Source organism: Sander lucioperca, chromosome 8 (assembly GCF_008315115.2).
Source record: "Sander lucioperca isolate FBNREF2018 chromosome 8, SLUC_FBN_1.2, whole genome shotgun sequence".
In the NCBI taxonomy this organism is placed as follows: Eukaryota; Metazoa; Chordata; class Actinopteri; order Perciformes; family Percidae; genus Sander; species Sander lucioperca.
Genome location: NC_050180.1, coordinates 21,819,956 through 21,840,329, shown reverse-complemented (window position 1 = coordinate 21,840,329; position 20,374 = coordinate 21,819,956). Strand labels below are relative to the sequence as shown.

The window sequence follows — 20,374 nt, the reverse complement described above, 5'->3', positions numbered from 1 at the left end:
GAATTTTTAGAACATAATAGTGTAACATTCATTCACAATATCAACCACTATCATTAGGTAATATGTCCAAAGACTTGTATAGACACTATTAGTGCTTCTTTTTGGCTCTTCCCAGCTCCCGTAGTTGTGTTGGCAGCCCGTTTGTTTTGGCTGTGGTTGTAGGCATTTGGTGTCAGGTCGAAAACCTGCTTTAAGGTTTGTAATCTACACATCAGTGTAATGTTAGCTGTAGTATCACACACTTGTAACATTGTTTTGTATTCGTCGCTGTGTTTGTAGCCCAACGTGCTTTATTCATTGTGCGGTCAGCGAAGTTGAAAGCGTATGACAACACTCCGGACCATGGTCCGGTTGACTGTTGTAACGTTAGCTAGCTGCTAACCCAATCAAGCTAACGCTTCATCTCTAACCATAAAGGAAAGATTGGATTGAGAAAGGCACATTTTTATGACCCGAAAACCCCTTTTTTATTTTTATTTTTTACTTTGAATTACGTCAAACTACGTGTGGTTGAATCACTAATTATCTAAATGTACAACGAGGATGGCTAAGCTAGCTATGTAGCCATTTATAACAAGGAAGGCTAGCTAGCAGCGGCACAGGCCGATTGAGTGCTAACGCTGCGTGTTTTCTATGAAACTACGGTGCGATTAGTAAAATTAAACATCATATTAACATGTAGAAGGCTTGTAGTTTGAACGCGTATACAGCAAGCTGATAAGGACCAGGGAGAAGTGGCTGAACCGGACAGGATAACCCCATGCTAAGCTAACCGGGTGTGCACAGTTGTAGGGTGGGGCTCTCTTGTTAGCCAGCTGACAATGACTGGTCAGCTGTGGCTGCTACATGTAGAGTATTAGAGTATCTATGTCCCCAAACAGCTAAACTCACTCAGCTGCAGAGAAGACAGAAAAGACTGTTGGATGGTCATTTTAACTGCTATAGAGGTGAGGTTGGGTAGCTAAAGTTAGCTGTCACCATTGCTGCGCAAGGTGGTACTGAAGCTGAGAGCATCAGCTGTCAGGTACCCATACCAGTGCGTTAAAAAATAGTATAATATTATTTTTAAACTATACTTATAAATAAAATGGATGTGATATGATTGCTAGCATTGTTGTATGACCTGGCTCAGGTAAACACTTTGTAAAACAAACAAATGCATACAGAGAATGGATGCCATAGAACTTCCTTTTATTATCTAGTTTGACAGTCAGCCATGACGGGAAAAGAACAAAATATAAACTAAAAAATTAAACTTTTTTTTTTTCAGGGCTAAATTAAGTGGTAGGGTTCGGTGCATGAACTCGCATTATTCGCGGATACCAGCATTTTAGGCATTATTGGAGGCATTTCCTATACTAGGATCGGTATCGGAAACACTCTAATACTTAAGTCTTAAAAATACGATTTTTTTCAATGTACTCTTATTGAATAAGAAAAATAAAAATATGTTTGTATACAGCTGTGGCATCATGTCTGACAAAAGTGAGCTGAAAGCAGAGCTTGAAAGGAAGAAGCAACGCTTGGCACAAATCAGAGAGGAGAAGAAAAGGAAGGAGGAGGAGCGCAAGAAGCAAGCGGTATGTTTAACATTTTGTAAATGCTTTAAATATTCTCTGATATTAAATACACAAATAAATATGGAGAGTAAACAGCATCAAAACCATTAATGGCTCAATGTGATAAATGATCTCCCCGCACTTAATTTGTTTGAGTATTGGTAGTCCATACGCTGCAAGTAGTCATTGAACATTGTACAATAATCATTGTACATATGTATGTGTAAATGCATGTGTGTATGTTATATGTATTTATACACTTTTTTATATAACTACTTCTATCTATACATAGTAGTCAAATGTTTATGCTTATCTTGTTCAGCTTTGTTGTCCTTGGTTTTAGCCGAATGTCTATTTCTGTGTATGTACTTTGAGAGCAACAAAAAGCTGGAGGTGCTATGCTCACACATACTTGGCCATTAAAGCTGATTCTGATTCTGATGGCCACTATTTGTATCTGAGTCAAATGCAGTGACAGACATACAAAACAGCTCTTACAAAGATTTAGGGTATAGATAATAAGTCATTTATAACAACTGGTTTGTATTTGTTAAATTCACTTGTAAATGAGATGCCGACCAGTTGACATTTTATTACAAAACTAGCTGTGAGATGTATACAACATTTAAAAATCTCTCTAATGACCCATGTTGTGTGCATGTTGAGATGCAAAGTAACATTAAACTTGTTTTAAATTCACGTTCTCAATATCATAATTTTGTCATCAAGGATTTCATATTTGGGCTGTTTTAATGTCATTTTTTTGTATAGCCAATACATTTTACATTGATCAGCTCCTTCATGCTGCACTTGGCATTTTCTATTCTTGGACACTAGTTAGGTATTCTGGCACTAAGTGCAATTAATACAAATTAGTCAGTTAATTAGTATGTTAAAATGTGCACAAGTCTGTCAGAGCTAGAAATCAGAAAACTTACAACAAGTTGAAGTTGTTAACAATTATGTTTCCAGGCGGACCAATTGAAAGATGCTGCGCAACACCAGGATGATTCTGACCTGGAGAAAAAAAGACGTGAGGCTGAGGCTCTTCTACAGAGTATGGGCATAACCTCAGAAGCTCCTGTTGGTATGTTTTACATAACCTGTTGGATTGTACACATTTACTTTAGAAGTTAAGCTTAGATTGTTAGAGCACTGACATGTTGCTAACAGCAGGGGGCAGAAGAGATCCATAAGAAAATCCTCATGAGTCTCACAGGATGCAGACAAACCAGAAACAGAAATGAAAAACATCAGTTTTTTCTGTATTTCTTAAGTAAACATTAACAGTAACATTAATTTAATAAAGACAAAGTTAGTGTAGTTGTGTTATTAAAGCTTCTTTGCATGTGCTGATCTTGCCACAGCTTAAGTTTGTTACATACAGACTGATGTGTATATTTAACTTGCTTAATGTCAAGGCTTTACACACATCACAGCATGGTAAATAACACGTAGCCATCAGGAAATCTACATTAAGATTGATAACATTCAGCATGGATGCATTTGTTCTCTGTTGTGAATATCTTGGTGTCTTCACACTGTAACAGATGATTATTTCCTGTCTCGCTATGTAGTCCCTCCTCCCATCTCTCCAACTACCAAATCGGCGGGCACACCAAGTGAGGCAGGGAGCCAAGACTCTGATGGAGCCGTGGGACCCAGGTACACACACACACACACACACACACACACACACACACACACACATACACACACACACACACACACACACACACACACACACACACACACACACACACACACTCTCTCTCTCTCTCCTCAGCAACAGTTTGTTTGAGTAACACAATTTCCCCCCGCTTCTAGTACAGTACATTACAAGTGTGGAAACAATGCCAACATCTCTATTTATGAAGAATTAATGACAATCGCTCCACCTAAGGCAAACATGTTTATCTGTTTTGTGCTTTATTGAGCTTTACATCTCTTCTCAAAACGTTTTTTTGTGTGCTCTGTATGTGCTTAGCTATGCTTATGCCAGGAAGAAAGTGATTTCAGCGTCCTTGTCACAGCCGCTCAAGCCACTTAAACTGCAGATGCGTTGTACAGCAAATTAGTTCGGAAGTATTTAGAATATTGCTTAGAAAAATGTCTCTTTTTGCTTTTATAAGCTTTGCATCACTTTCAACTCCAGACAAAGGCTGTGAATATATTTAAAGCATGATTACACTGAGCAAAAGCTAAAATCCTTTAGAAAGTCTCGTACCATTACAGTGAATAATGAAAAGTTCATGCCAACTGAGGGCATGTTTATTTAATTTGTGTGCCATTGAATTAGGACAATCCTAAATTAACAATAAAACAGCAGGCTGTTGTGATGCCTGGGGGACTTCTTAACCCCTAATTAGAGCCCCTTCCCTGGGCTGAAATTCAAGCTCCCCCAGTGTCCTATCAGGCTCAGGGAGCTGTTCCCCCTACGTGTTGACTCATTTCCCTCACCAGCATGGCCATTTCCTACACACATGGAGGTCATGTTTTCTCCCTGAGGCTTCTCTTTCTCCCTCCCTCTCTGTCTGCACAACACTCAGAGCCTTTGGTGTGACACAGTTCAGACTATATCAGCCCCACAGGCTGCACATTAGACCCTGTGTCATCTCACTCTGAGAGGCTGTGTGTCCATGCATTTTAAGCAGATACATTCTTCTATCTCTGAGCTTTGTGCAGGCTGATATTTTGCTTGAACTGAGAAAGATCCAGTTTTAAGTGTATTTTGATGACATGTAAATTTAACTGATTTGTGACTTAGGATCCAATCAGCATGTTGTGTGCCATAATGCTAACTTTTTTCCTCTCCTCATTTGTGCTGGCTTGTCTCTCTCTCACTAATGCTGCCTTGTTGCTGTGACACTAACCAGGACTCTGCACTGGGACTCTGACCCGTCCACTCTTCAACTTCACTCTGATTCTGAGCTGCGGTACTGGACACTCTCTTCTCTCCTTTCCTGGTCATTTTCCCTTCTCTCAATCTATGGCATGATTACTTTGTCTTCCAAAGTCATTATTCAGTTAATGCAGTCCAGGAAAACAGTCAAGTCGTGCATGCAAGAGTGGTCAGACAAAACCTTTGAATTGATTCACAATGGTTGTTAAACTAATCTGAAGTCTCTGCCATCCCATAAAACACTCATTTACTTACTTTGATTTCACTTGCAAGGAGATGAAAATTGTTACAGAAACAGATGAGCACAGTGATAGTAGAGTTAATGTTTTGTATATTTTTTTCTTTGTGTTAAAATCATTACATTTTTGTGGTGAAATTGAGCTGTGCAAAGTTTGAGTTGTTCTGTGCTTTTAGGCGTGGAACTCCAAAACTGGGAATGGCCAAAGTCACACAAGTGGACTTTCCTCCACGTGAGACTGTGTCCTACACAAAAGAGACCCAGACACCTGTCATGACTCAGCAAAAAGAAGGTGATTCTCACATATTACATAAGTAAACTATCAAAAACTGGACAAACCTCCTGTGTACATGAACCTAACTCATTGAATATATAGATGCATAAAGAATGTAGTGGTCCACTAAAATGTATAGCTTCTTTGCTAACAAAGTTTTGTTTTGCTGCAAGAATGGTACATCACTTATGGAGAATTCTTCATAACAGGGAAGGCTGTATCAGTGGGTAACGGAAGTGAACAACGAGTGGAAAAGATTTGATTTGAGATGAAAGTAAAGAAAAAATGAGGCCCAGGAAACATAAGAAGTCAAAGGAGAGATTAAAGTCAGACAAGCCCTGCTCCTCTGAACCTCACAACTAACTCCGCTTCGGTATAATTAATGAGCAGGATGAGAAAACCAGTGACAGGAAGGAGAAATGCGATTGAGGGGGAAGATATGAAGCGCTGCGCATACGACTGCTTACTGCCTCTGAAGCATGTCGACATGTATGTAATTGCTGCACTGGAGCTTTTATGCGGTTGGCCAAAGAGAATATTTACTACTAACACCACGTGTTGAACACATGCTCCATAAAATATGCAATACTTGTGAGTGTGCTGCTTGTTCTTGGTTGATTTATGTAATAACGTGGCCAATAATGTGCTCAACTGAAATCCTGATGAGGTTTTTGTTTTGTGTTCTTATTTTATTTTTATTTTTTTTTCCAAAGAAATATCAGAACAATCCTACATTACCTCCAACCGCAACTCTTGGAATGAGTCTGTCTTTTTAGCCATTTGCTCAATTTATTTGCATCAGCTAACACATCTTTTTAAGCATCCTTAAAAGCCTGGTTAGGATTTTAAACATTGTAGGGATTGTTTGTTGTTGTCCCATCAGGTGATGTTCAGTAAATCCGGAGGTGGCATGCAGCATGAGCAAGATGAAATTATGTGATTTTGTGGAAAACTATGAGCAGAACTAGTGAAGGATGAAGAGCATCCCCCTGTTCCTCATCGCTCTTTACTCTGGACTCTACTGGGCATTGTAAAACTGTGTTAAACAACAATGGTTTCTGCCAGCTGTTCAACACAAGGCCCCCTTCCCCTCTCTGCCACTATGTAATCATTTCATCAACTCCCTCGCTTCCCTGTCTTCTCCCTTCACCGAACAGGCACATAACAAAACACACTCAGTGACATTGTGCATTTTCACACCATCACTTCTGGCACTCGATGAGACGGCATCCCCTTCCCTGCTTGCTCCTCTCGGCGCATTTTTGATGTGTGGGGTGGCGTCAGACCTGTTCTCTGATTGAGCGATTTATCATGTTGTCAAAAGGAGGTAACGGCGCAGCACTCTCAAGGTCAGCAGGCGGTGGCATTAGAGGGAGCGGCTGCCGTGCCCCGGCTGCTGCAAACCGAGGGTTCCCACACTGTACGCAAGACATGTTGGAGAAGGGAGTTAAAGATTTTGAACATTACCTGTCCTATTGACCCAAAGAAAGCCGCCTGAACAGTCAAGAAGAACCCATCATCGGGTTATATGTGGTTTGTTATTAATGCGGACAGCATTGCGTAATTTTATCACATAAGATGAACTGGACAGTCTTTGAAATCTCCTCTCAGATATCTACGTCTATATCTATATATCTATGACAATTCTGACATTCATTTGCCTTAATCTTTATTTGGGACAACATAGATGCATTTTTTTCAATCAGTGCTATTCCATCTGTAGGTAGTTTGTTGATTTAGGCCACCAGATTGATGAATTTCTGTGCCACCGCTGCAATATTCCCAGACTGCACCAGTAGGTAATATGCAGCATCAGTATGCACTCCTCAACAAGAGGCTATAATTATGGAGTAAGATATGGTTGGAGGTTGGGGAGTGGTGTGTGTGTGTGTGTGTGTGTGTGTGTGTGTGTGGGTGGAGTGGTTGGTCTGCTGCAGCGTTTAAAAAGGCTTGTCAGGAATATGAGTATGTAGAGCAGTTTAGTAAATCTAATATTTAATTGAATGCGATTGTTTTAATCACTCTGAATTCAGAGGCAGGTCAAAACTTTTTTTTTTTTTTTTTATCACAAAAGCCCTTAATGGCCTTCTTGTTTGAAGTGCCACTTGTAATCTTGGTCAGCCTTTATGCACTTGATGATTAGTACTGTTAAATATCTATTGTATCCCTCTGTCATACAGTAGCTAATCATTTCAAATGGAACATTTAGAATATTCTTCTTTTTTCTGAGTGTATGTGAGTATTTGCACCTTTACAACCTGTTTTTGTTCTCAATCTCATTTAACAATATAATAAGTTTGTATATATCTGTGGCAGACGTTTTTCTTCAGTAGGAGAGTGCTGGTTTTGGATTTCTGCTTACCGTTGGGCTGCTTGTGGTCTTTAGACCTCCGTGTCATTAGAGACGTGTAACCATGCTGAAGACGTTGAAAAGAAAAGACTCCTGTTTCACAGATGACTAAGTCTCGAAGAGTGTTATCAGATTGACAGAAGTCTGAATGCAGATGTCTTTGTATTTATTTGCCTTGCAGCCTTTTTAAATTTGCTACACTACTACACAACAACAATGTTGATGCTGTGCCACATGGAAAATGGTTGATCACAGTTTTGAAGTGCATTCTGTAAACTGAGGCTGGAGGTACTCTGTTTTTGGAAACAAGAAATGGTAGTGCACATATTTGTGAGTGTGTGGGTGTATGTATCAATAGTGTTTTGTCTTCTGTGGTTGTTAGCCTTTGTACAGGCAGGCAGAGGATAAAAACCCTGCTGCACGTGCTGAAGTCAGACCCTTATTATGCAGGGACATATAGAAAGTGGAAGACACCTGCAGCGGAGAGCAAAGGTCATTTTATACTTTGTACATCACTGGCCGCATACCATGTTTGCATTAATATATTGTCCATTGACTAAGAACCGCCCGCCCCCCCCACCTCCCTCTCTCCTGTCTTGCTCCCCCCTAAAAAGCTTTTATTTCTTAAGTGATACAAAAGCCATAATTGAGCCTGCTTTGAGAGGAGGTGTCAGGGTATGGGACATCGGTGATCCGGGTGAATTCTGTTAAATGCAACCCCCCACCCCCACCCACTTCCACCACCACCCACCATCGCTAGGCGCAACTACCCCCCCTACACATCCCCAGCAGGGTCACCAGGATCACTAGCTTTTCTCCAAATGGCCATTTTGGCTGGCAGGTGCATTATACCCTTTATTTTCAGATTGTCTATCTGCTCCTAATGCCTGGCAGGTTGATTGCTCTGGCTGCCTCACCAGGGAAAGGGCTGACGAGCACAGCCGGGACTAGCTGAAAGACAGTGATTACTGTTTTCCTTTAAGCCTGATTGAGGCCCTTGAAAGGAAAGATTTTAACCTTCTCCTGTTGGTTGCAGAGTATGGCCGTACATTGAAATGGCTTGTGTCATCAACCCAGTTCTGTAAACTCATCAGTGTACCCAATAACCTTCTTCCCCAAACCTCCATCTGAGAAAGGGGATAAATCACTTTATGGACAAAGTGACAGATGACATTATCATTTAGATTATCCCAGTAGGAAGGAACTTCTGGCATGCGGTTCTGTCATCTTAGATTAACTATAAGGCTTATACCAAGATAAATGCTTGAAGGAACCAGGCGAGTATTTTCCCCTCTCCTTATGAATCTGTTTTGTCCTGCTTTTGCTATTATTGTTTACATTGAAGGCATAGGCCATATACAATCACTAAGAGATGTGTTTTGAAAAAGCGCGTTCATCTTCTTTGAGGTAGAACCGGTGTGCAGTTTGCCAGCTGGTCTGGCCTGTATTTTGTCGCACATTCTCTGAGGTTGAATAGGAGTTGCAGGACCTCCTGCTAGGATGGTAATTGCAGAGGCTTGCTGTTCAGTGAGAAGCTTGTCTCGGGGCAGCCAGGCGGAAAACCTCTGTGCCATCCCCATGCCACCTCTGAAGAGCACAAGACAATCCCAGCATCACCATCTGCTTTTGCACCATGCCGTCATCTGGCCAGACCAATGGAACTGGCCCGGGCAGCTGCTCCACACCCTCTGCCCCGCTGCCCTGTGGCCTAGAAGGGGGCAACCTGCTACTGGGACACAGAGGAAACTGCTACACTGACAGCTAGACTTTCTATTGAATGGCTAGAGTCTCATTAACAGTTGGGAAAGCTGGGGGTCCCTATGACAACAAGACACCCGCTGCGCTGTGTCCGTTTAACACAAATGACAAACTTCCCCGCTTTAGAGGAGCAGGTTCCTTTTTGAAAGGCAACATTGTGCTGACAAACCAAACAAATGCAAGGCAGAGATACAAAATCACTCTTTTGCTGTGCCTATTATCACTGGGTGGAGCTTTTATTGGAAAAAAGAGAAAATAATGGAGGTGAAAGATGTAGTGACCAAAAGGATGAAACGTTTGTATGGAGGCACAATCGTTCGTTACGCGAATTTTGTTACTTTAAATTTGATGTTTACATTTGAAGCTTGGTCAAAAATGTCTGCGTAGGAATATGTTGATTCAGAGACATGGTGTTTTCCTAACTCAGTGTATTTTCCAGTGTTTAACATAGTTCACTTTCTAAACAACAGAGGAGGAAGAAGAGGAAGAAATTGCTGCACCTCAACCAGTAGTGGAGACTCAGACAGAAAAACCGGACCAGAAAGAGGAGGAGGAAGGTACTTTACTACCACTGATGATACATAAGTTTACAATACAAATTGAGCCAATATATATTTTTCTATGGATTTTCTATTATAATTGTTGCAGCATACAAAGATATTTTTATTCCCGTAAAGCAGTCCATCAAATGCATTATCATAATTGCAATGAGCAGCAGGGATCTCTACTACATTTTAGTGTGTTTGTGTTTCTCTTAGTAGCACCCCCCCACGAGCTGACTGAGGAGGAAAAACTCCAGATCCTGCACTCCGAAGAGTTTGTGAATTTCTTCGACCACAGCACTCGCATTATTGAGCGGGCTCTATCAGAGCATGTGGACCTTTTTTTTGACTACAGCGGCCGTGACCTGGAGGAGAAGGAGGGGTAATAATTGGACAACTAAAAAACAAACATGGTCATTGGTTTTTGAAGTGTTTTTATTGATGTTTGGTGCTTTGTTTTCCCCCAGTGAAATCCAGGCCGGAACAAAGCTCTCCCTCAACAGGCAGTTCATGGATGAGCGCTGGTCCAAGCATCGTGTCGTCACCTGCCTGGACTGGTCCCTCCAGGTCTATTTTTTTTTTTTGTTTTTTTTTACAACTTTTTGTAATTAAGCCAACTGTTGAACACATTTCTCAGAGCAGCATTTGGAAGTTGTTCCCAATTATCAAAATGTCAATCCTAAAAAAAACAATTTATTGTGTTAGTAATATAGGCATAAGTGTTGCTAATTGGCTGTTGAAACAACTTAGCTTTGCACAGCCATAATGCTTTATGATTACATGGCTTGAGTTTGACAGCATTTACTTTACGCCACAAGTCCCTCAGGAAAAGTAAGTTATGTCCCACACATTGTCACTCAGTCGGGGGCCATAATGATTTGTTTCCTCTGGTGTCTAAGGTCATTTCATGCATGATTCTGCAATGACTTTTGACATTGATTGAACACCAACTCTTTGTTCACAGTATTTACCAGCTCGGAGCGATATCCATACCCCTGTGATTTGAAATTCTGAATTAACAAACTATAGATCTCAGATCAAGTATTATAAGCAGCAGAGGTTAATGGTTTGTTTACATCTGGGTAGTGTTTCTGTAGTCATTCTCTGCTTGTTTTTAATATGCGCTTCAGTGAGTTTTAGATTCTCAATTAGTTGCTCTGTTTTAGTCCACCGCTGTTCCTCTGAGCAATCTCAGAAACGTAGCTTTTTCTCCAAATTATGAAGGGAATTAAAAACCCAATTTACTAAAGTGCTTAAGGGGGGGTTGGGCTAATTAAACAAGCCATAAATCTTGAGGAAAGGTTACTCATTCTTTAAGGCATTCAGCAGCACCACACAGTGCAGGCGAGGCTTTTCCACATGGAGTCAAGCCTGGGGGGCATGTCTGCTTCCCCTCCGACATTCATTTGGGCTTATTTTTTTCTTTCTGTCACCAGTATCCTGAACTCCTGGTTGCCTCATACAACAACAACGAGGACGCTCCTCACGAGCCAGACGGCGTGGCCTTAGTATGGAACATGAAGTACAAGAAGGCCACACCGGAGTACGTCTTCCACTGTCAGGTACCCAAAGCCTCTCTGCTTCTTTCTCCCACCCCCTCCCCATGTCCTAACGGTTGTGTGTGGAACACCGCCAACCAACCCCTGTTTGCTCCCCCGTCTCTCCTACTCCCTGCCTTCATCCACATTGTGAGTTCACCATACTGGCATCCACCTCCACCACATCTTTCCGCAAACACATGTTCGTGAGGCGCCGGAGAAGACCTGTGGTGCAGGAGTTGAATGGAATCCAAGCGCTGCAGCAGGATTAAGTGTGTGGGGCAGGGCTAGTTATCATGTGAATCCAAACAAGGGCCCTGTGTTCAGACAAGCTAGCAGGGAGAGCAGCACAGCTCCTCCGTTCTGCCCAGCCTTATTATAATGCCTGCCCTGAGGCTCCTTCACCAAGACAAGTTGAGTAGAAACACATGTTGTTGCCGCCAGAGCGGATGTAGATGCAGGCGTATTGCTCAGATGAATAAAACTGAACAGAAGTGAGAATGCAGTTTTCTCCGTGCCTCAAAGTCGGCTCATAATGAGATATTCCTGAACCATGCGTCACAATTTTTGTCAAGAAAAGTCCCTTTAGAAAAAATATTGAGCTACGATTGTGATAGGTGAAGCGATGAATGAATACAGTTCTGCATTATGTGCATCTTCATTATTACACACTGACAGTTTATTAGGTTATCTTAACTGTCCTGCATGAAGGTTATAACATTTAGTTTTTGTTGCAACAGTCTTAGAGAGTTGTGCCTGCACAAATAAATGCAGTGGACACAAACTACATCCTTCAAAATGATCATACAGTTGAATCAACACCTATCTTGGGCCTGACATAACGGTATTTCTAAAGACCCATCGCCGGGCTGTCTCTCTATAAACATGTTCTTTTTCATCACTAGAGAAGCTAAACATTGCCTAACCCTTTCTCTATTTTAACCTCTTTCTGACAGTCTGCGGTTCTGTCGGCTGCGTTTGCCAAGTTCCACCCCAACGTTGTGGTGGGGGGCACATACTCAGGGCAGATTGTACTATGGGACAACAGGAGCAACAAGAGGACCCCGGTGCAGAGGACTCCCCTGTCAGCAGCAGCACACACGGTACACTAAACAACCAACACAGTGGGCTTATACTATATTCTAACACAGCAGAAGAGTAAAAATGTCTCCCTCATTCTCTTTGCAGCACCCAGTGTACTGTGTGAATGTAGTTGGCACCCAGAACGCCCACAACCTGATTAGCATCTCCACTGATGGCAAGATTTGTTCCTGGAGTCTGGACATGCTCTCTCAGCCACAGGTAATATGTGTGTGTGTGTGTGTGTGTGTGTGTGTGTGTGTGTGTGTGTGTGTGGGGTGGGGGGGTGGGGGTGGCTGGGGGGGGGGTACGTGGGTGTGTTCTCCTATGGGTGGTCAGAGGAATATTTCCAAATTACATAAACAACTCAGGGTTAAAGATTTAACCATACAATTGTGAATTGCTATGTTAATAATACATCACATTTTAAAGCTTTGAGTTTTTACATTTTGTGTACTTTCTGTCTCTTCAGTCTCACATTCTACACACTTCATGTCCCTCCCTTTCATACTAAATGGCAAACATTTTGGCTAGACCCCTTCTTTTTAGCATTCCAGTTTGGTATTTCCCCTGACTTTTTTTCTACAACTCATTTTTCACTATCAAGGAAATTAACTTTGCTAGCTGTGTCATTTCATCGGTGCTGCCAAAGACCTCAATGTCAGACTTCCATTTTTTATAAAGTGCTAGTTGAATTTAGATTATATATTAATAAGCTGTCAAGTGATTTTTATAGGTTGTGCTTGGCAGAGTGTGTGTTAACATAAAGCCTGAGCAGGGAGCTTGTTAAAGATGTTGTTCCATGTTGCCTCCCCTCCACAGGACAGCATGGAACTGGTGTTCAAGCAGTCCAAAGCTGTAGCTGTCACCTCCATGTCTTTCCCTCTCGGAGATGTCAACAATTTCGTGGTGGGCAGCGAGGACGGCTCAGTCTACATGTCGTGTCGTCATGGAAGGTGTGTTCATAAGCAAACCGCGGCCCCCTGGCGTCCCTCCCGAACACCGCCAGGAAACTAAGGCGTCTTGTTAGGCCCACGTCGGACTGAGTGTCAAATAAATATAGCCCACTCACTTCCCAGTGCAACGCAAATCCAACACTTGATCTCCTGCTGTTTGAGGTTTCACTCCTGCCCAGTCATCCTGTTTTTCTTTTCCGCTTGTCAGTTGTGTTTGTAAAGGTCGCTCAACATAAACAGGGCACACATGCAAGGGAAACAAATCATTTTTTCCCTGTCCTTTTTTTTCTCTTCTCAGTATGTTACTCTGGGTGAGAGAGTTTGTTTACAGTCAGCCTTCCCAGGGAGAATTAAAACTGCAGTTCATTCCACAATGTTCTCATTTAAGACACTGGGGCTCCTCTCATGGTGGTTGGCCCTCTGGTAAAGAAGCAAAGAAATGTGGCTTAAATCAGAGCTGCCACTGAGTAGCGTGTTAGCCCCACAGTAAATGTCCTGCAGTATGCCCAGAGACCACAGAGAGGGGATAGCTGCTAAGTTTTGCACAGCAGAATCACCTCTGTAATTGGGGGAATCATTTTCCACCTCATTTACAATGGTATGATACTCTCATCGCAGTTAATAATGCATAAGCATCACTCATGCTGAGTATTTACCTCTCTACGTTAATTATCAGGGCCTCAGTTGATGAACAGCTCTGCAACATGTGGTTGAGGGGTTGCAGGGCACTTTTGCCACCCTGCTGGTAATAACAAAATGATTAATGTGCATATGTCTGTCAGAGGTATCTGTGCCTTCTTCCATGCTTAATGTAATGCCCAAATTATTTAAACACAGGAGTATTAACTGTTTGGATTTTCTTTGTTTGTTCCCTTTATGCATTGTACAGGAATCTATATTCAAACTGAAGGTTGTTAGTCAACATCTGCTGCTTTTGAAAATTAAATTTCTCATGCTCAATTTAATCTGTCAGTACATTTACATTCACTTCTTACTTCATCTTCTGTGTGCTCCACAGCAAAGCAGGCATCAGTGAGATGTTTGAGGGCCACCATGGGCCCATCACAGGGATCCACTGCCACACAGCTGCAGGGCCTCTGGACTTCTCCCACCTGTTTGTTACCTCCTCTTTCGACTGGACTGTCAAGCTGTGGAGCACCAAGGTTAGAGCGAGATCTAGAAAACCTCAGGATTATTTGATTTGGCTAAAACCCATCTGTGTGTAAGAAAAAGTTTCCACCCTCTGTGTGTTTTGTGTCTCTACGAGGTTCCATATAATCCATCTTTTGTTCATTTTCAACTGCAGTATAGTTCAGGGTAGTTCAGATTTTAGACCCTGCTTATCCAAAATAACTAATTTGTTCCCTCTAATTTAACAAGCATAAGAGTATAACAGCATAACAGGCTATAGGAAGTACATCCCAGCTATCAGGACAATCTGGGCCTTCCATCATATTTAAGACTGCAGCCACTTTGTCCAATCCTTTATCATCCATTCCTAATAATGCTATGCATCAGACCTGCACTGCTTCTTCTGCACAGCCTGCTGTTAGTACAGAGGCTGCTGCCTCTGTACTAACAGCAGCCTCTGTACTAACAGCAGGCTGTTAGTACAGAGGCTGCTGCTGCCTGCACTCCATTTGAGCAGGTTAACGTGCCCTTACTGCTGTAGAGCACAGCCAATACTAACACGCTAATGTTTATCAGGTACTGTTTACCATCTTAATTTAGCAATTCAAATAGCATTCAAAACAAACTTTTTTTTACCTTTTATTTATCCAGGTAAGTCGATTGAGAACAAATTGTCATTTGCAACAACAACCTGTCACATTCACACAGTTACACATTCATACCTGGAAGCTGCCCAGTACAACCACAATCTGATCTGTTCCACTGGAGCGGTTGGGGTTAAGGGCCTTGCTCAAGGGCACCTCAGTGGTGGTAATGAGGGAGGGATAGGCGCTGCTCTTTCACTTTCCCCACCCAGATTTTATTGAACCGACGACCTCCCGGTCAAAAGCTCACTTCTTTAACCTTTAGGCCACCGCTGCCCACATAAACTACAGCTGATAAGAATGTCATTAGTTTTGCAGGTATTTGATCATAAAGCAAAAATATTTTACAGATTCTGACCTGATGGTGGCACAAAATGAAAAGTTTACAATTTATCTAGTGTGGAAGTTTTGTGCCAATCCATCAAATATTTGTCAAGATATTTCTATGTATCTATTCTTCTATTGAGAATGTGCCAGATGAATTAAAGCCATTTTAAAATAATTTTCTTAAAGATGAGTGTCTTGGGTTCTTCCTGGATGTCTGTCTGGATTTGTTCATGCCCCCTACCAAAGAGCACTGTCTTTTGTTCACTGACACTAATTCCAAGAAGCTCTCCAATCTCTTCCGTTCTTCATTATTTGTCATGATACTTTGACTCTGGACCAAATTGGTGCAGCCATCCCTTCAGCCTCATCGCTAGCATAGCTAAATAATTAGGCAGCTTGATAAAGTTTTAAAAATGTTATAACCTGAAAACATCATCAAATATAGTATTCACTTATTATATTTGATCATCTCTATATATCATATGGTGATATCTATGTTTAAATACATAGACCCATACAGAAAAAAATCTAAACTCTAAAATCATATTTTGCAGAACAACAAGCCGCTTTACTCATTTGAAGATAACTCGGATTACGTGTATGACGTCATGTGGTCTCCCACTCACCCTGCTCTGTTTGCTTGTGTGGACGGAGTTGGCCATCTCGACCTGTGGAACCTCAACAACGACACCGAGGTATTAACATTCTGACTGATGGCATACACGTATTTCACCACATTTAATTTTAGTTTTCCTTTACATCTTAAGAGGAGATGTGTTTTTTCCTGTAGGAGAGCCACACTCAGCATGTTTCCACTCTTCTAATTGGTGTTTTATGGCATTGTTGTTTTAGGTTCCTACCGCCAGCGTTACAGTGGAGGGTAACCCGGCGCTCAACAGGGTCAGATGGGCTCATTCTGGCAGAGAAATCGCTGTGGGAGACTCTGATGGACGAGTTCTCGTGTATGATGTTGGAGAGGTGAGCAGGCATGATTCTACTTTTTACCATCACATTTTTCTTGAGTGCTCTTTATTGTTTTTAGTCATAATCACTTGCATGTAGTTGCAGACATGATTCAGCCTCTTACCTGCTATAATTTGTCCTGTCGTGATTAGTGACTAATTGCACAGCATCAAGTGGCTTTAACTCAAAACGATTCTTTACGGCTTGAGTATGTTATAGAGCCATTGTCCATAAATAAGCGTACATGTGATCTTGTGCCACCGCAGAAATATTGTATTTGAGATTTTAGTCATGCCTCTGTTGTGCCCCTATCCCAGCAAACTGCGGTTCCACGAAACGACGAGTGGACCCGTTTTGTTCGCACGCTGGCAGAGATCAACGACAACAGAGATGATGCAGAGGAGCTGGCAGCTCAGCGCCTGGCTGCCTGATCCATTCGCCATGGAGGCGATATTTAAGGGACCAGTGGTGCACTTGTTAATATCAGCCCTGATTTTGATGGAAGGAAAAGATGTAATGACAACATGACTGGAGGAAATAGATGAAGTTTTGATCAGAAAGAAGTATGGATACCTTTTGATTTCTTAGACCTTTCTTATTTGGACAACTCTGCCTTCTCATATAGCTGGACCGTCACCAGTCTTTCTTGGATTAACACAAGCGACAAGGCTATCAACCTCAGACACTAACATGAGGTCATATTCACGAAACACAAACCAGTCGTCCTTTATTCAACCAGGTGCCTTAAACTTTTATTTTAATCTTTGATTGTAAAATTCTACCTGTCTTCATTTAGGGCATGTTAACATGAGCCTCAATTTTGAGTTTTTTGAACCAAATAGGTAACACTCATAGCTGAGCTCCATTTCCACCAAAGCTGTAGTAAAGCAATCACATCTTTAAACACCCAGGAATGTAAACTTATAACTGTAGAACCATGTTGTCATCTCCGTTCCTTTGAGACTTGATAACCTTAAATATTCACTTGTTTGTAAAATACTAATGTTTCTACTTTCTGTATTGTAATACTGCACGTTTTCACTTAATCAGTGCAGCTGGTTAGACTAGAGATAGTTGGAATATCCTCAATGCCTAAGAAGATGATCATGTATGCTGTAACTGCTCAGTAATGTATGTTGACAGGATCTGAATGGAGATCGTTTGTTTCCTGAAGAATCTCAAAGCTTGGTGAAAACTGAGAATATACTTTTCACACAGTAGAAACAAACAGTCTGAATGATTTATTTCAATAAAATACAATAAATACATTTAAATTATTTCCCGAGTCCCTGGTCATGATTTCAAAATAAACACTTTTGAAAACATCTGTACATCCTTGTGTCTCTTAAGTTTAACTGACACATGCACACCAAAGCTATTGCACACCAGAAAACGCAGTTACAATCCTTCGTCATGCCATAATGTCCCTCTGTGGAGAAGTACAATATGTACAATAAAGTTGTGCAAGCTATGCAAAGAAAATGCAATAAAGCCATACTCATGCAGCATTTAAAGTAAGACAACCGCTCAAATGTATTTAATTGAAACGTGGCTCAATAAAACCATTTTGAAGGAAACATAATGACCGGAGGAGCATGCAGCCCTCACAGCCACGATGAGTTAATACATTATGAAGCCTGTGGCTCCGTTTTGGGCACCGCTGGTTTGATTGTCCCCTCTCCAGGAGGCTTGAACTTGGGCAGGTGCAGACCAAACTTTCTCTCCACGCCAGCAAAGGTTGCAGCAGCCAGATGGTAGCCGCCTACATGGTCTGCAGTCACAGAGGGAAGGTCCATCAGGGGTTTCAGAGTGGGCTCAGACCCGGCAGGGCGACTGAGGAGAGAGTCAGATTAGGGTAAGATGCATTTCTTGACACTGACGAGAGGCACGTACTTGTGCAAACCGTGTTCAAGTACTTACTGTCCTCCGAAGTCCAAGTAGAACCATCTCTGTAACAGTTCATATGTCACCAGGGTTACACCAAACTGCGGTGAAGATCTGAAGACGCGAGCTAATGGAAGATAGTTTGAAAATTACAATGTGGGATTTAATATTCTTGTGGTGCTTTCTCGACAATTACAGCCACCACAGCGAGCCTCATTTCCCAGTGATGAAACAACTTAATGGACTGTTGAGTGTGTGTATATGTGTGCATTTACCTCCTGCACCCTTCCAAAACGCCCTGAAACCTTCCTCCTTGAGGATCTTCCTGAAGCAGTCAATGACTCCGCTGTATGTCGTCTGGCCTGCTCTGGCCGCCACCTGGAGCCTGGTCTTGATGACATCAGCAGGGGTCACCAGCGAAGCCGCCGGTACACCTTAGGAAATGTTTCACAACAGATAATGAAGTGCTTTCACTATGCACACATGGGTGCCACATCCTGACATCCCTGCTGCAGCACCATGCAGGGCTTGAAATGGAGATATATATATAAAATATAGCTGTATAGTGTGATATGACAAAAGCACTGTGTATATACAGCCAGGGTATTGTGAGATTCAACGGATGGAGAAAGCAAAAACGAGAGAAAACCAAAATGCATTTCTTGGAGCACAAAATGTGACACATGGGCGCCCAGATATTTCAGTTGGTAGAGCGGGCACCCATATATAGAGGTTTACGCGACGCAGCGGGCCGGGGTTCGACTCCGATCTGCGGCCCTTTGCTGCATGTCATTCCCCCTCTCTTTCCCCTTTCATGTCTTCAGATGTCCTGTCAATAAAGGCCTAAAACTGCCCAAAAATAATCTTAAGAAAAAAAGAAAATGTGACACATCACACGATTAATCTTGGATGTCCACAGACGCTGAGCTTTCCAGATGTTTGTTACCTGCAATAGCTCCAGCAGTGAGCAGCTGTAGTGCCCCAAGCCTTCCGTCCTCGTCTGCCAATTTCTCCTTGGTGTGGGCATAAACAGGAAAGTAGATGGCGGAGAAGGGGATGTCACGCAGGAAGCATGCTTTGGCTCCCTAACAGAAAAAAAGATACATTTGAAATATATATACACCATGACCACAGTCAGTCACGGGCAGAGGCAGTGGTTGAGGAGGTTTGTCTTGAGGATTAAGTGGTCTGGGAGCCGTCTTATTCAACCTACAGGGGGGCTTAAGTGTTGATGATGGAGCCAAAGAGCCCCTAGGCAAAGCTGCAGTGCTGGGCCTCTAGAAAGAGATCCATCACACATGCACGCACGCACGCACACACACACACACACACACACACACACACACACACACACACACACACACCATGGGCCCCAGTGTGCTAGGTTCTTCTGCCAAGAGGAAGTCAGCTTTTTTACTTTTTAACAAGCCACACACTGTCTGCTACTCATTAAAATATGGAGTATGAACACATGACTGGAGCAGTAAGTAAACCCACAAGGATCTGGAAAAGGAGCAGTAGCAAAGCGTAATCCCTCACTAATTTGCTGTTGGTTGTTGGCCGCAGCTCCTTTTTGCATGTTTAACGCTGTTTTGGAAAATTGCAAACAGTCAGCAAAAAGACTGTTTGATCTTCAAATTTGTGATTCTGACCTCCATTATGTCTATGTACACACACACACACACGTTTGTTCAAATACAATAGTATTTCATCTGTGCATCATTACAGGAAAATAAACATCAAATCATATGTAATATACAATTCTTGTACAAAGGTACTGTATTTTACTTTTATGTTACTTTACTCTTTTATTTAACTCCATGTAAGAGGGAAATATTTCACTTTTTACACTATATTTACTGTATTTGACCGCTACAGTGATTTGTTTTGCTGTTTATTATTTTTTTTTAAATGGTTATCTTTAAAAAAAGAAGCATTGTTAAAGATTAAAGTACCCCGGGCTCCCATATATAGAGGTTAACTCCTTGACGCAGCGGCTGCGGGATTCAACGCCGATCTGCGGCCCTTTGCTGCATGTCATTCCTCTTCTCTCTTCTAAGCTGTCCTGTCCAAATAAAGGCCTAAAATGCCCAAAAAATCATCTAAAAAAAAAAAAAAAGATTAAAGTACCCAACACTATAGCTAAAAGTAAGTCCTTAACCTATTACCACATTAAAATGCTTTTTTAAAGTCAATGCACCATTAATAATAATCCAATAAGTACTTTT

The 20,374-nt window shown here is 41.9% G+C and overlaps 2 protein-coding genes across 9 annotated transcripts in view; one reads left to right on the top strand and one right to left on the bottom strand.

Annotated features, from left to right (window-relative positions):
• Positions 1–90: 90 nt before the first annotated feature.
• Positions 91–17,540, top strand: LOC116048556 (dynein, cytoplasmic 1, intermediate chain 2a). 7 transcript variants are annotated; one of them, XM_031297725.2, is made up of 17 exons: positions 91–195; positions 1,463–1,580; positions 2,532–2,646; positions 3,137–3,224; positions 4,436–4,495; positions 4,876–4,991; positions 9,552–9,638; positions 9,843–10,005; positions 10,091–10,190; positions 11,060–11,185; positions 12,118–12,264; positions 12,350–12,463; positions 13,064–13,197; positions 14,216–14,360; positions 15,854–15,994; positions 16,152–16,277; positions 16,580–17,540. In XM_031297725.2, exons 2-17 carry the CDS (start codon positions 1,473–1,475, stop codon positions 16,691–16,693), a joined length of 1,884 nt encoding a protein of 627 aa, XP_031153585.1. In that variant the 5' UTR covers positions 91–195; positions 1,463–1,472; the 3' UTR covers positions 16,694–17,540. The 7 variants fall into 7 exon arrangements, with proteins under 7 accessions (XP_031153585.1, XP_031153577.1, XP_031153568.1 ...); XM_031297717.2 differs by having other exon boundaries at positions 9,840–10,005; XM_031297708.2 differs by having other exon boundaries at positions 4,436–4,525.
• LOC116048547 (calcium-binding mitochondrial carrier protein Aralar1-like) overlaps positions 17,489–20,374 on the bottom strand; it is a 19,619-nt gene continuing 16,733 nt past the window's right edge. For both annotated transcript variants that reach the window (XM_031297688.2, XM_031297679.1), the window contains exons 15-18: positions 19,093–19,231; positions 18,422–18,580; positions 18,183–18,273; positions 17,489–18,095 (exon numbers count right to left, since the gene is read on the bottom strand). In XM_031297688.2, coding sequence (XP_031153548.1) covers positions 17,891–18,095; positions 18,183–18,273; positions 18,422–18,580; positions 19,093–19,231 — 594 coding nt within the window. In that variant the 3' untranslated portion in view covers positions 17,489–17,890. The remainder of the gene's footprint in view (positions 18,096–18,182; positions 18,274–18,421; positions 18,581–19,092; positions 19,232–20,374) is intronic.

Excerpts from the sequence above, each read along its gene's own strand:
- LOC116048556 (XM_031297701.2), top strand. The coding sequence starts at position 1,473 with ATGTCTGACAAAAGTGAGCTGAAAGCAGAGCTTGAAAGGAAGAAGCAA. Across the intron at positions 1,581-2,531 it reads AGGAGCGCAAGAAGCAAGCG|GCGGACCAATTGAAAGATGC; the intron begins GTATGTTTAACA and ends TTATGTTTCCAG. Across the intron at positions 10,006-10,090 it reads GACCTGGAGGAGAAGGAGGG|TGAAATCCAGGCCGGAACAA; the intron begins GTAATAATTGGA and ends GTTTTCCCCCAG.